Raw genomic sequence first — 12862 nt, forward strand, 5'->3', positions numbered from 1 at the left:
ATGATCGTGATGTTGAACTAGAATGCACAACTTATGCTCTTTTAAATTCTTCTTATACAGCATTTTCTAACCTAATACAAATTGGTAGTATATTAAGCTTCTCTTTCATAATTTTTGCTGCATTTGGAATTTTGGAAAAGTACAAATTGAACTAAATTTCTGAATTAAAAAGATTCTGTTGGTTTTTTTGTTTGAATAAAATTCTACTCCCTTCAATGTACAAGCAATGAATATTATCTATTATTAAATAGTAAATTTTATGATAATATTTAGCTTATGAGATTTTGCTTCTCTCTACGGTTCATATTACTATTTGAAATCTTTTTTTTTTTTTATCATTTCAATAGAAAAATATAGCATTTAAATTCTCATATTTAATTATCCTTGTTATAATTTCAAATTTTGTGAAAAATATCATACTCATAGTAGTGGCTTCAGTGGCTTCAAATACTAAATTGCTACAAATGGCAATGCTGGTATTATGGACGACTAAGTATATATTATCAAAAACCAACACCAGAATCATCAAAGATGAAGTATTTCAATTTACATTTATTGATTTACACAATCGGATTTTAGATTTAGCTAAAAAAAAGTATGGAAAAGGCCTCGAAGATAGAACTTGAGGTTTATTTGCTGAAGAGAGATGTTCATTCGGCGGAAAAATACCTAAGAGAACACTTGTTCTAGAAATTCAGTGAGGTGCACAAGCCAGGTTAGTGGGGCCTGGATGCAATTGCTTCCCCTGCAAATCAATCCAAACCAAAGTAGTATCTGGGTTATAATTAAGCAAATATGAAGATAGTATAAGATTCATCAATCAGAATGTGTGCTAAAAAATCAAACTCATACATATTTGTGGTGTACCATTCATCAATCTTAGAGTGTCCTTGCACGAAAGAAAGCCTCTGTGATGATGTTTAGTTTTCTTGTGACATCTCTCATATTCATTCGATCTCCCGGTTGTTCTGCTGAGCATGCGAGTCCTATTTTGAGGACTGATACAACAATTTGCATGTTGCTTCCCGGTGATTTCAAATTTTCAACATCGAAATTATTTTCTTTAATTTCTGTTTGACCATCATCACCCTCCTTGCCTTCAACAATTTCTTTTGCTCCCACTTCTCCTGTTGCAATAAGCTTGGGATCCAGAACCTGCATTACTTGTCCTGGTAGCTTAGACCTAACAAAATTGTGAAGATTCAAACCATCTGTAAACACTTCATCAGTTGGTCTCCATCCTGTGAAAATCTCCAACAAAATTATTCCAAAGCTGTACACGTCTCCATCTTTTGTTGCCTCGCTACCTATTCCATATTCTGCAATGCAAAACAAATCCGGTTCTATTACTTCATGCGTGGGCAACTTCCATTTTCATTAAGTATATGACTAGCGTTGTTATTTAATGAATTGGAGCGTAGAAGATTTCACCTGGAGGCATATAACCAATTGTTCCCTTAATCCCGATGGAGCTTGTTTGGCCTTGAGAAGAAGTGTTAGTTGTTTTGGAAAGGAGCCTTGCTAATCCGAAATCACCAACATGAGCAGTCATGTCATTGTCAAGCAGAATGTTGCTTGGCTTCAGGTCACAGTGAATGATTGGCGTTTCACAAAGGTCATGAAGGTAATGCAATGCAAATGACAAATCAATGGCGACACGAAGCCTTTGAAGAAGGTTTAAATTCCTTGACCAATTATTACCATCTTCTTTTGGATGCAACCACATTTCCAAACTTCCATTCGCCATGAAATCAAGCACAAGAGCTTTGAAGTCATTGCCTTTAAAATCAATGCTAGAGCAGCATGTCAAGACCTTCACAAGATTTCGATGCCTGATGTTTCCCAATGCTCTGCACTCAGCAATGAAGCTCTTGGAAGCTCCATGTTCTTGAAGATTGAGTACCTTCACAGCAACTATCTTTTCACCATGTAGATCAAGACTTCCTCTATATACAGAGCTAAAACTACCTTGTCCAAGTAAATTCTCTGAAGAAAATCCCCGAGTTGCTTGGACAAGCTCCTTGTATGAAAATCGAAGAAGCTTATCCAAAATAAAACTGGATGGTGGATTCTTTCTTGATTTTTTTGATTTTCGCCAGTAGAAAACCGTTAAGGATGTTATTGTCATGAAAAGCACAACTGAACTGAAGATTGTTGGAAGAATAATGGCAGTAGGAGACTTTTTGTGTTTCTTTCGCTTGGGACATGCCGGTAGTTGCAGTTCTGGGATACCTCCGCAAAGATTTTTGTTTCCAACAAGTGAAACTGTCATTATATTGCTGAACACTCCCTTGGTTGGTACCTCGCCCTCAAGATTATTGAAAGAGAGATTCAGATAGTGCAAAAAAGGAAGCTTTTCTATCTCTTTTGGAATCTTTCCTGATAAGTTGTTTTTTGACAGGTCTAATTGTTGGAGACCCCATAAGGAACCAAGGGATGAAGGAATGGCTCCTTGGAGAAAGTTGCCCACCATGTAAAGGAATTCTAGACTCAAACATTCACCTATTGACTCAGGAATTTCCCCAGACAGTTTGCTCTCTGAGACATCTAATGCACCAATATTTTTCAGTTGGCCAACTTCTTTGGGTAACGGACCTACCAATGAGTTATATGACAAGTTAAGAACTAGTGATAGAAAGGATAGACGAAGAATTTGTTGGGGTATGATACCAATCAGGTTATTGTTTCCTAAATCCAGAGTATGCAGATTTTGGCAGTGAGCGATGCTTGATGGTATATTCCCTTTTAATTTGTTTCTTCCTAACCAAAGCTCATACAGTTGGGTTATGTTACCTAGGGATTGAGGGATTTGTCCAGACAACATGTTTGTATGCAAAGACAATAGTTGCAGCTTTTGAAGCTTCCCGAAAGAAATGGGAATGCTGCCAGAAAAAAGGTTTTCCTCCATGCCTAGTCGATACAAATTGACTAGATTCCCAATGTCTGCTGGAATTCTACCGGATATTTGGTTCATTCCTAAACCTAAATCCCCAAGGGTAGACATATTTGCTATAGTGCTCGGTAATGCACCGCCAAAATTATTATCAGCAAGATATAGTTTTTGGAGATTGCTGCAGTTTAACAAAGATGTTATGAAAGCCAAATCCTGCCTTGAATTATTGCCCAGAAAATTGCGTTCCAAGTTCAGCCGTTGAAGACCATTCAAATCTCCCAGATTGATTGGGACTTGTCCTGTGAATCTGTTGCTAGATATGTCAAATATTTCAAGCTGAGAAGCATTCGTCAACGAATCTGGAATACTTCCGTGGAATTGATTCCCTCCGATTTGAAAAATTTGCAGGTTAGGAAGAGTGAGCCCTATATTTGCTGGGAGCCTTCCATGCAATTGATTATCTGAAACAGATAGCGCCACGATGGATGAGATGTTGTAGAGGGTAGAAGGAATTGAACCAACCAGATTATTGATTCCCATCCCAAGCATAGTTAAGCTTGTTATTCGTCCCAATTCATTTGGAATATTTCCTTCCATATGATTATATGTTACAAAGAAACCTTGGAGGGACGAAAGGTTTCCAACAGAATGTGGGATCTTTCCCTTAAGGTTGTTTGAACCGAGGAGAAGTGCCACGAGCTTCTTTAAAGAACCTAGCTCCGCAGGTATTTCCCCCACTGAGCGGTTAATGGCCAAACTGATAACCCTGAGCTCTGAACAGAAGCTGATGTTGATTGGAATTTCTCCTCCCAGTGTGTTGTTCTTCAGGTAGAAAAGTCTTAGACGAAACAGACGGCCAACTTCTTGGGGAATTTCCCCATGAAATTTGTTGTCACTAAGGTTGAGGACCCTTAAGAAGGTGAGGTTACCTGTATATGGAGATAAGGTCCCTGACAAGCTCAGCCCGTGCAGGTTTAGAGACACAACTCTATGGTGTTTTGGGCCACAAATAACCCCTTGCCATTGACAGAAGTTGACAGAATCGTTCCATGAGCTCAAGATTCCATATGGATCACTGGCTATCTTGGCTTTGAACTCCAAAAGCGAAATACGATCAGTCACATTTCCCATACTATTGCTGAGACAGATTTCAGGTTGCAAGCTGAGTATGCTCATAGAAAATAAGAAAATGAGATGAAAATGAAGGACTGAAGGCCACGGTGCTACCAAGTAACGTGCCATCTTAATTTGTTGCCTGGAAGTGGAACACACAGATATGAAATAACAAGTGTTGTTGGACGAGTAATTGTGGTGTATGTGTATGGAAGTGATGGTCAGATTTCTGTTGCTGATGGGGTACAATGGTCTCATTGCTAGGTACAATATATAGCATCAGCACAGCTTTATAGATAAAGTGTCATTCAATCAACAAAATATGATATCTTAACGTGGTGGGACTACGCTCAATTGGCAGAGCGTGTAGACATGGAATTACACAGGATGTGGAAAGATTACAAAGTTTAATTAATTTAATCACTACAGACAAAGCATTTAGACTACGCTTAGGTTGGCATCTAGACTTAAAAACATCAATAAGTAGTTCATTGACCATCGTCCAAAAACGACAATTATGGTTTTGGTAATTGGTCTTGTCAAAGGTTAATTCGTTGATTGACATGGTCTTATCTAAAAGCAAATTGTAATGTGTGAATGCTTCAACTATTGCAGCATCATGCACATACGAAAACTTCAGTAACTTTTACACAAGTCAGATCTTATTTAGAGGATACATATATAAATATATATAAAAGTAAGTAATACATAAAAAATTTTTATAATATGTAATTATATTTTTAATATTTATAAAAATTAGTTATCATTTAAAAGTAAATAAATTTCTGTATTCAAATCAAAATTTGATTACAATTCTTAAAATTTAAATTCGTTTCAAATTCAATTAAAATTTAATATTAACTTCAGTTTTAAACTTAATTATTATTGTCTGAAAATTATTTAAATTTATTTAATTTTATATTTTTTAATTAATAATTTACATAAAAAATAATTTTTTATTAACAATTTTATTTTAAAATTTTAATAATTCTATAAAATATTTAAATTTTATTTTATTTAAAATAAAATAAATAAAATTTATAAATATTATTATAAAAAATATATTACATATTTAATTAAATATTTATATAAACGAATTTGAACATCCGTTACTCTATATATAAAATTCAAACCAACCATAAGTATTAATTTTTAAATTTAAACTCATTTCAAATCTGACTATTCAAGCTAGTCTTATTAAGATCCAATCAGATCGGCTATTAAAAAAATAAAAAATAAAAGATAAAAACTTTGCTAGTTATGTTAATTATAATCTTGCATGTGATCATGATACACAATTTTAATTTGTAGTGCTAGCTATGTTGGCTTACACTAGTGCCTTTGTAAAGAATACAATTAATTGTCTGTTAATTAATAAAGGACAAATTTCATAAGCATACGATTTACAATTACAGCATTTGGAAAGTCCAAATTAATGAAAAGATAAGCTCAATAAAACACCTTTGTGAGGTGGAGATTATATCATAATCTTTGTCGGAAAGTTTTCCATTAGAATTGAAATATATACATATATATAGCATGAATGATATATGGTGGGTTTCCTGTTTTTATTTTTTATTTTTTTACTTTTTTTAATTTGTAAGATTTAAACTCTTACATTTTATATGACACTTTGTTTGAATATATACTTATATTACTAGCTAAAATAATTTATATTACTTTAAATTTATGGCATGTTATTATTTCATTATTTTTTAAATGTAAACAGTATTCGATTAATAAAATTAATTCACTTTTAACTAAAATCAATGACCATTATTAAAGTAAAAAAAGTTAGGTATCTCACCACGTTCCATTACTAATCTATCGATTTCTATTTGTTGCAATAAGTCTCGTTGTTAATTCATTTAGAGAATTAACAACGTTCCGATTGCTAATAATAATGAACAATATTTTTCATTTCTAGCTAAAGTAATTATATATATATAGAGAGAGATAAAAAAAAAAATAATACTTTGATATTTATAACCGATTTAGCAATAGATTTTTATCATTAATTACAATCAATTAATAATTCCTTTACAAATTTAATATTATAAAGTTTTAATTTTAATATTATAAACTGATTTATAAATTTTAACTAATACATAAATTGTCACTAATAGTTATTATAGACACATTATAATGAGAGTAAAAAGCATTATTTTAAAAAAAATTATGGTGAAGAAATGAATAGAGGAAAAATTATATTAATGAAAATAAAAGAAAAAGATCAATGATAAAAATGAAGAAAATATGAAATTAAAACTATATTAATATATAGTGATTTTCTTTTAAGATTTTCCACATGGATAAAGTTTTTAAGTGTTAAATTGATTAGTTTTAAAACCGTAGAGAATAAGTTATAGGTTTAATTAAATTTTAAAGATTAAATTATAGTTATTCTAAATATTAAAATGATGATTGGACATTAAGGATGATTCTCTTCTTAATAATGTTATTTAATAAAATTTAAACATTATAAATATTTTAATGTAAATCTTAAACCTTTATAGATTATTGAATATATATATATATATATATATATATTAATTAGTTCAAGACATAAATTTGACCTTAATTTTGTATTTATTATGTTTAAATAAATTAATAATTATGCATTCATGATTTACTTGGCATTACTGTTAAAATTATTATTAAGAAAAAAATATATATATTTTTAAATATATTACTTAGAAAGTATTAAAAATAATTTAATATTAAATTTGATAAGTTTTAATTATATGAGTAATAAAATAACAAAAATAACTTTTTTCATATTATTTATTTAATATTATTTAAAATGATGCTTTATTTCTGACAAATAGTTTTGGTGACTAATTTTTACCATCAGTCCCTCAACTTTTGAAGTTATTACTCTTCCATCCTCAATTTTCAGTTTGTTACTATAAATTCTTTTAACTTTGGGATTTGTTATACTTCAGTCTCTTAATTTTTAAAATTATTACACATCCATCCTCTCTCTTCAATTTATTACTATAACACCTCTCAACTTTAAAATTTATTATATTTTAGTCTCTCATGCCAGAGACCCCTCTTATCTCTTACCAACTTTACATGTGGCAGTGCCACATTGTAAAATAAAAGAAAAAAAAAACAAATTCTCACATATAAAATTCATGTTTCCCTCTCTCCTTACACGCTATCTCTCTTTCGACTCTCTATTTAATCCTCTTAGTGCTCTTTTTTATCATTTTCCCTCTCTGTCCTTTATCTCGATGAAAAAAAAAAAGCAACTCACTCTCTGCTCCCTCTCTTTTCAAACTGAAAAGAAAATCCCTAAAATTATTGTTTAGGGTTCCTTTTCTAGTCAATTACAGGTAAAGAGAATTCCTTATTTGTTTGTTATCCTTTAACATGATTTTCTATTGCTTTTTAAATTTGTTGCTGAAAATACCCAATTAGAAAAATAATAGGAAAGTATGTTGGAAGACTAACAAACAAATAAGGATTTCTTTTTACTTGTAATAAACTGGAAATGAACCCTAAATAATTGTTGTTAAGATTTTCCTTTTTAGTTTGAAAAGTTGAGGGATTGTATGGTAATAAAATGAAGACGGAGAATGAAAGCGTAACATCTTTAAAAGTTAAGGGACTAAGATATAATAAATTTTAAAATTAACATTTTATGATAACAAATTAAAAATAAAAAATAAAAATATAATAATTTCAAAAATTAAGGACTGACAATAAAAATTAGCTCAATTTTATCCTCCAACCACAATTCCATATGGGGCTCTCAATTGATTGTGGCTTCGCCATTGTCTCGAAGGCACCACCTCCAACCCAACGAACTCACAACGTCTTTTCCTCTCAAGTTTTTTTTCTGAATTGACCTGAGGGGTACAGATTAGATGAACAGAATTTGATTTAAAAAATAATTGATCAATAGTTTTAATTTAATTTTTTTTATTATTTTTTTATTTTAAGAAATTTGATTTATTTTGTTCCAATTAATTAGAGGAAAAAAATTGATAGAACTAAATCTAATAGTTTTTTTTAATTAATTATTATTAGATCTGAAATCAAAATTAAAAATAGAAAATATTAAAAAAAATTACATTTGAAATGAGTCTAAGATAAGCTCAAGATAAAGTTCAAATTGATAAATCGAACCAAATTGATTCAATTCAGTTTAATTTTTTTTTGTTTTCTCCCTAATTTGCTTCATTTCAATTTTTTCTACTATAAAGTTTGGTTTATTTGGTTTCTCTTTCAAACCGAATCTATCGATACTCACCCATAGTATAGAAATTGGTCTTCCATTTTTCTCTACATTAGACCTGGCCAAAAGATTGGCTTAGAATCGGAATTGGAACAATTCAATCCAAAATTGAGACCAATTAAAATCAAATTGAACAAAAACATCTTTGAATTAGATCAAAATTAGCTGGTTTGATTCCATGCAAAACTGAATTAAAAAAAAAGATAAAAAAAAATTCTAAAAATATCAAATTGAAACCAAACTGAATCAAAATCTTTGGGGAGTCCTGCGATTTGACTTCGTCAAAACTTTGAATCAACGTTTGACCGCTCTAGCATCTTCTTTTTCGAGGATAAGCCTGAGAGAACGTAGACTTGGGTGTCAATCTCCCATTTTTGAGATACTGGGCTTACACTCTCTTTAGGCTCCAGCTTTTATGTCAAAATGGCTAACGTTGATTTTAGCTGGGCCTCTATTCTTTTGCCCATGTTTTTGCCACATTCCCACCTGATGTGAAGCAACACATTCCAACATTATCCAATGTGAGATGAAATAATCCTACCGTCAGGCTAGTAATTCATTTCCAGGAAATTTGTTTTCACTTCCTTTTCTAAAGGGAATGAAATTTTTGTTTTCACTAACAACATAATCACAAATAAAAGAAATTTAGTTATTGATTTGCACATTCTGATTTTAAATTTAGTTGAAAGAAACGATTAGAAAACGGTTCACGAGGTAGAATTTGAGGTTTGTCTACTGAAGATTGATGTTCATAGAATATTTATTGTTGAAATTGAGTGAGAACCAAAAGCTCAGGTTAGTGGGGCCCTAGATGCTTGAATGCCACCGCATATTCCTCTGCAATATCCAAATGATCAAAGTAGTCTTTGGGCTAAGCAAATATGAAGATAGGATAGGATTCATCAATCAGAATGTGTGTTAAAAAAAAAAAAAAAAACTCATACCTAATGGTGGTTTACGATTTGTCGTTCTCTGTGAGTCCTTGCACGAAGGAAAGCCTCTGAGATAATGTTTAATTTTCTTGTGACATCGATCATATTCATTCGATCTCCTGGTAGTTCTGCCGAGCATGCAACTCCTATTTTGAGGACTGATACAACACATTTTTGCACATTGCTTCCTTGTAATTTCATATTTTCCATATTGACATTATTTTCTCGGATTTCTGTTTGACCATCATCACTCTCATTGTCTTCAACAAATTCTTCTGCTCCCACTTCTCCCGTTGCAATAAGCTTGGGATCGAGAACCTGCATTACTTGTCCCGGTAGCTTAGACCTAACAAAGTTGCGGAGATTCAAACCATCTCTGAACACTTCATCAATTGGTCTCCGTCCAGTGAATATCTCCAACAAAATTATTCCAAAGCTATACACATCCCCATATGTTATTGGCTCGCCACCTATTCCATATTCTGCAAGGCAAACATATCCAATTCCATTCTTATAACATACTTGACCAGTGTGGATATTTGATAAATAAAAGCATGGGGGATTTTACCTGGAGGCATATAGCCGATTGTTCCCCTTATCCCAATGGAGCTTGTTTGCTCTTGAGAAGAGTTGCTTGAGGTTTTGGAAAGAAGCCTTGCTAATCCGAAATCTCCAACATGAGCAGTTATGTCATTGTCAAGCAGAATATTGCTTGGCTTCAGGTCGCAGTGAATGATTGGTGTTTCACAAAGGTCATGAAGGTAATGCAATTCAGATGACAAATCAATGGCAACCCGAAGCCTTTGAAGAAGGTTTAAATTCCTTGGCTGGCTACTACCATCTTCATTTGGATGCAACCACATTTCTAAACTTCCATTCACCATGAAATCAAGCACAAGAGCTTTGAAGTCATTGCCTTTAAAATCAATGCTTGAGCAGTATGTCAAGATCTTCACCAGATTTCGGTGCCTGATGTTCCGCAATGCTCTGCACTCAGCAATGAAGCTCTTGGATGCTCCATGTTGTTGAAGGTTGAGTACCTTCACAGCAACTATCCTTTCACCATGTAGATCAAGACTTCCTCTATATACAGAGCCAAAACTACCTTGTCCAATTAAGTTTTCTGAAGAGAATACCTGAGTTGCTTGGTGAAGCTCCTTATAGGAAATTCGAAGGAGCTTATCCAAACTAAAAGGACTGGATGATGGATTCTTTCTTGATTTTCGCCAGCACAAAACCCTTAAAGATGTTATCACCATGAAAAGGACAATTGAACTGATGATTGTTGCAAGGATAATGGCAATAGGAGACTTTTTGTGTTTCTTTCGCTTGATGAGGCATGCTGGTAGCTGCAATTCTGGGATACCTCCACAAAGATTTTTGTTTCCAACAAGTGAAGCTGCCGTTAAATTGCTGAACACTCCCTTGGTTGGTACCTCACCCTCAAGATTATTGAAAGAGAGATTCAGATATTTCAAAAAAGGAAGCTTTTCTATCTCTTTTGGAATCTTTCCTGATAAGTTGTTTCTTGACAGGTCTAAGAATTGGAGACCCCGTAAGGAAGCAAGGGATGAAGGAATGGGTCCTTGGAGAAAGTTACCCTGCATGTAAAGGATTCCTAGACTCAAACATTCACCTATTGTTCCAGGAATTTCCCCAGACAGTTTGTTTTCTAAGACATCTATTGCACCGATATTTTTTAGGTGGCCAACCTCTCGAGGCAACGAACCTTCCAATGAGTTATATGACAAGTTAAGAATTAGGGATAGAAATGACAGACCAAGAATTTGATGGGGTACGATGCCAGTCAGGTTATTTTTTCCTAAATCCAGAGTTTGCAGATTTTGGCATTGAGCGATACTTGATGGTATATTCCCTTCTAATTTGTTTCTTCCCAACCAAAGCTTATAGAGCTGGGTAATGTTACCGAGGGATGGAGAGATTTGTCCTGACAACATGTTTGTATGCAAATTCAATGATTGCAGCTTTTGAAGCTTCCCCAAAGAAATGGGAATGTTGCCAGAGAAAAGGTTTTGTTCCATGCCTAATCCATACAGATTGACAAGATTCCCAATGTCTACTGGAATTCTACCGAACATTTGGTTTGTTCCTAAAGTTACATCGACAAGGGTAGACATATTTACTATAGTGCAAGGTAATACACCACCAAAATTATTTTCAGCAAGATATAGATTTTCGAGATTGCTGCAGTTTGACAAAGATGTAAAGAAAGCCAAATCCTTACTTGAATTATTGCCCAGAAAATTGTGTTCCAAGTTCAGAAATTGGAGACCGTTCAAATCTCCCACATTGATTGGTACTTGTCCTCTGAAACTGTTGTAAGAGATGTCAAGTATTTCAAGCTGCATAGAAGCATTTGTCAACGAAATTGGAATGCTTCCATGGAAATTGTTTCCGCCGATTTCAAAAATTTGCAGGTTAGGAAGAGTAAGCCCTATATTTGCTGGGAGCCTTCCATGCAATTGATTCTGTGGAACAGAGAGCTCAGCGATGGATGAGATATTGTTGAGGTTAGAAGGAATTGAACCAACCAGATTATTGGGTCCCATCGCGAGCACGATTAAGCTTGTTATTTGCCCCAATTCATTTGGAATATTTCCTTCTATATGATTAAATGATACAGAGAAACGTTGAAGGGACGAAAGGTTTCCAACAGTATGTGGGATCTTTCCCGTGAGGTTGTTTGAAGTGAGGAAAAGTGTCACAAGCTTCTTTGAAGACCCTAGCTCAGCAGGAATTTTCCCCACTAAGCCATTAAAGGCCAAACTCATAATCCTGAGCTCTGAACAAAAGGTGATGTTGATTGGAATTTCTCTTCCCAATGTGTTGTCCGACAGGTTGAGATACCTTAGACGAAACAGACGGCCAACTTCTTGGGGAATTTCCGCATAAAATCTGTTGTCAGCAAGGTTGAGGAACCCTAAGAGGGTGAGGTTCCCTGTATATGGAAATGTGGTCCCTGACAAGCTCAGCCCCTGCAGGTTTAGAGACGTAACTCTACGGTGTTTCGAACCACAAGTAAACCCTTGCCATTTGCAGAAGTGGACAGAATCGTTCCATGAGCTCAAAATTCCACGTGGATGGGCTATCTTGGCTCTGAACTCCAAAAGTGAAATACGATCATTCTCATTTCCCATACTATAACTGAGATAAATCTCAGGTTGCAAGCTGAGTTTGCTCATAGAAAACAAGAAAATGAGATGAACACGAAGGATTGAAAGCCCAGGTGCTACTAAGTTGGCCGGACGTGCCATCTCATATAATTTGTTGCCTGGAGGTGAGACACTGATTAAATAACCAGTGTTGTTGGGCGAGTAACCTATATACTTAAGGATTTTTTTTGCATAATATGAAACTATATATTTAATAAATAGTCTCGTTATGTATTTTATATTTTAAATCAATAATAAATTAAATAATAAATTAAATTTAGATAAAAAAAAATTACTTGGAGCAATATGTTGTGCTTACGTGCAATTCTTTTTGACAATTAATTGCAAATTTAAATTTTTTTTATTAGCAAATTTTAGCATTTTAGAAGTTCAATTAAGAAAATAAAAATTTCAAGGATTTTTTATGGAAAAAATTTGAAGGATTTTTACACCAAATAAATTTAAATAAAGCTGGGGACATTTTGTATAATCATATTTGAAATAT

The 12862-nt window shown here is 33.3% G+C and overlaps 2 protein-coding genes across 2 annotated transcripts; both read right to left on the reverse strand.

The window, feature by feature from the left end:
• Positions 1–879: 879 nt before the first annotated feature.
• Positions 880–4135, reverse strand: LOC131173077 (LRR receptor-like serine/threonine-protein kinase EFR). The gene is made up of 4 exons (XM_058134727.1): positions 2794–4135; positions 2059–2232; positions 1432–1704; positions 880–1319 (listed from the first exon to the last, which is right to left on the reverse strand). The coding sequence occupies exons 1-4, from the start codon at positions 4133–4135 to the stop codon at positions 880–882; spliced, it is 2229 nt and encodes a 742-aa protein (XP_057990710.1).
• A 5042-nt stretch (positions 4136–9177) lies between these two features.
• On the reverse strand, positions 9178–12459 carry LOC110666988 (putative receptor-like protein kinase At3g47110). Its single transcript, XM_058134728.1, has 4 exons — positions 11112–12459; positions 10418–10550; positions 9753–10054; positions 9178–9666 (listed from the first exon to the last, which is right to left on the reverse strand). Exons 1-4 carry the CDS (start codon positions 12457–12459, stop codon positions 9197–9199), a joined length of 2253 nt encoding a protein of 750 aa, XP_057990711.1. The 3' UTR covers positions 9178–9196.
• Positions 12460–12862: the final 403 nt, after the last annotated feature.

Source organism: Hevea brasiliensis, chromosome 14 (assembly GCF_030052815.1).
Source record: "Hevea brasiliensis isolate MT/VB/25A 57/8 chromosome 14, ASM3005281v1, whole genome shotgun sequence".
In the NCBI taxonomy this organism is placed as follows: domain Eukaryota; kingdom Viridiplantae; phylum Streptophyta; class Magnoliopsida; order Malpighiales; family Euphorbiaceae; genus Hevea; species Hevea brasiliensis.

What these genes read in the sequence shown, in the direction of transcription:
- LOC110666988 (XM_058134728.1), bottom strand. Translation starts at nt 12,459, where the DNA reads ATGGCACGTCCGGCCAACTTAGTAGCACCTGGGCTTTCAATCCTTCGT. An exon ending in ACAAATCTCTCCATCCCTCG is followed by an intron (nt 10,551 to 11,111) that starts GTAACATTACCC and finishes ATCTTTGTGGAG; the next exon opens with GTATCCCAGAATTGCAGCTA. An exon ending in ATAACATCTTTAAGGGTTTT is followed by an intron (nt 10,055 to 10,417) that starts GTGCTGGCGAAA and finishes GGTGAATGGAAG; the next exon opens with TTTAGAAATGTGGTTGCATC.
- LOC131173077 (XM_058134727.1), bottom strand. Translation starts at nt 4,135, where the DNA reads ATGGCACGTTACTTGGTAGCACCGTGGCCTTCAGTCCTTCATTTTCAT. An exon ending in ACAAATCCCTCAATCCCTAG is followed by an intron (nt 2,233 to 2,793) that starts GTAACATAACCC and finishes ATCTTTGCGGAG; the next exon opens with GTATCCCAGAACTGCAACTA. An exon ending in AAGAAAGAATCCACCATCCA is followed by an intron (nt 1,705 to 2,058) that starts GTTTTATTTTGG and finishes ATCCAAAAGAAG; the next exon opens with ATGGTAATAATTGGTCAAGG.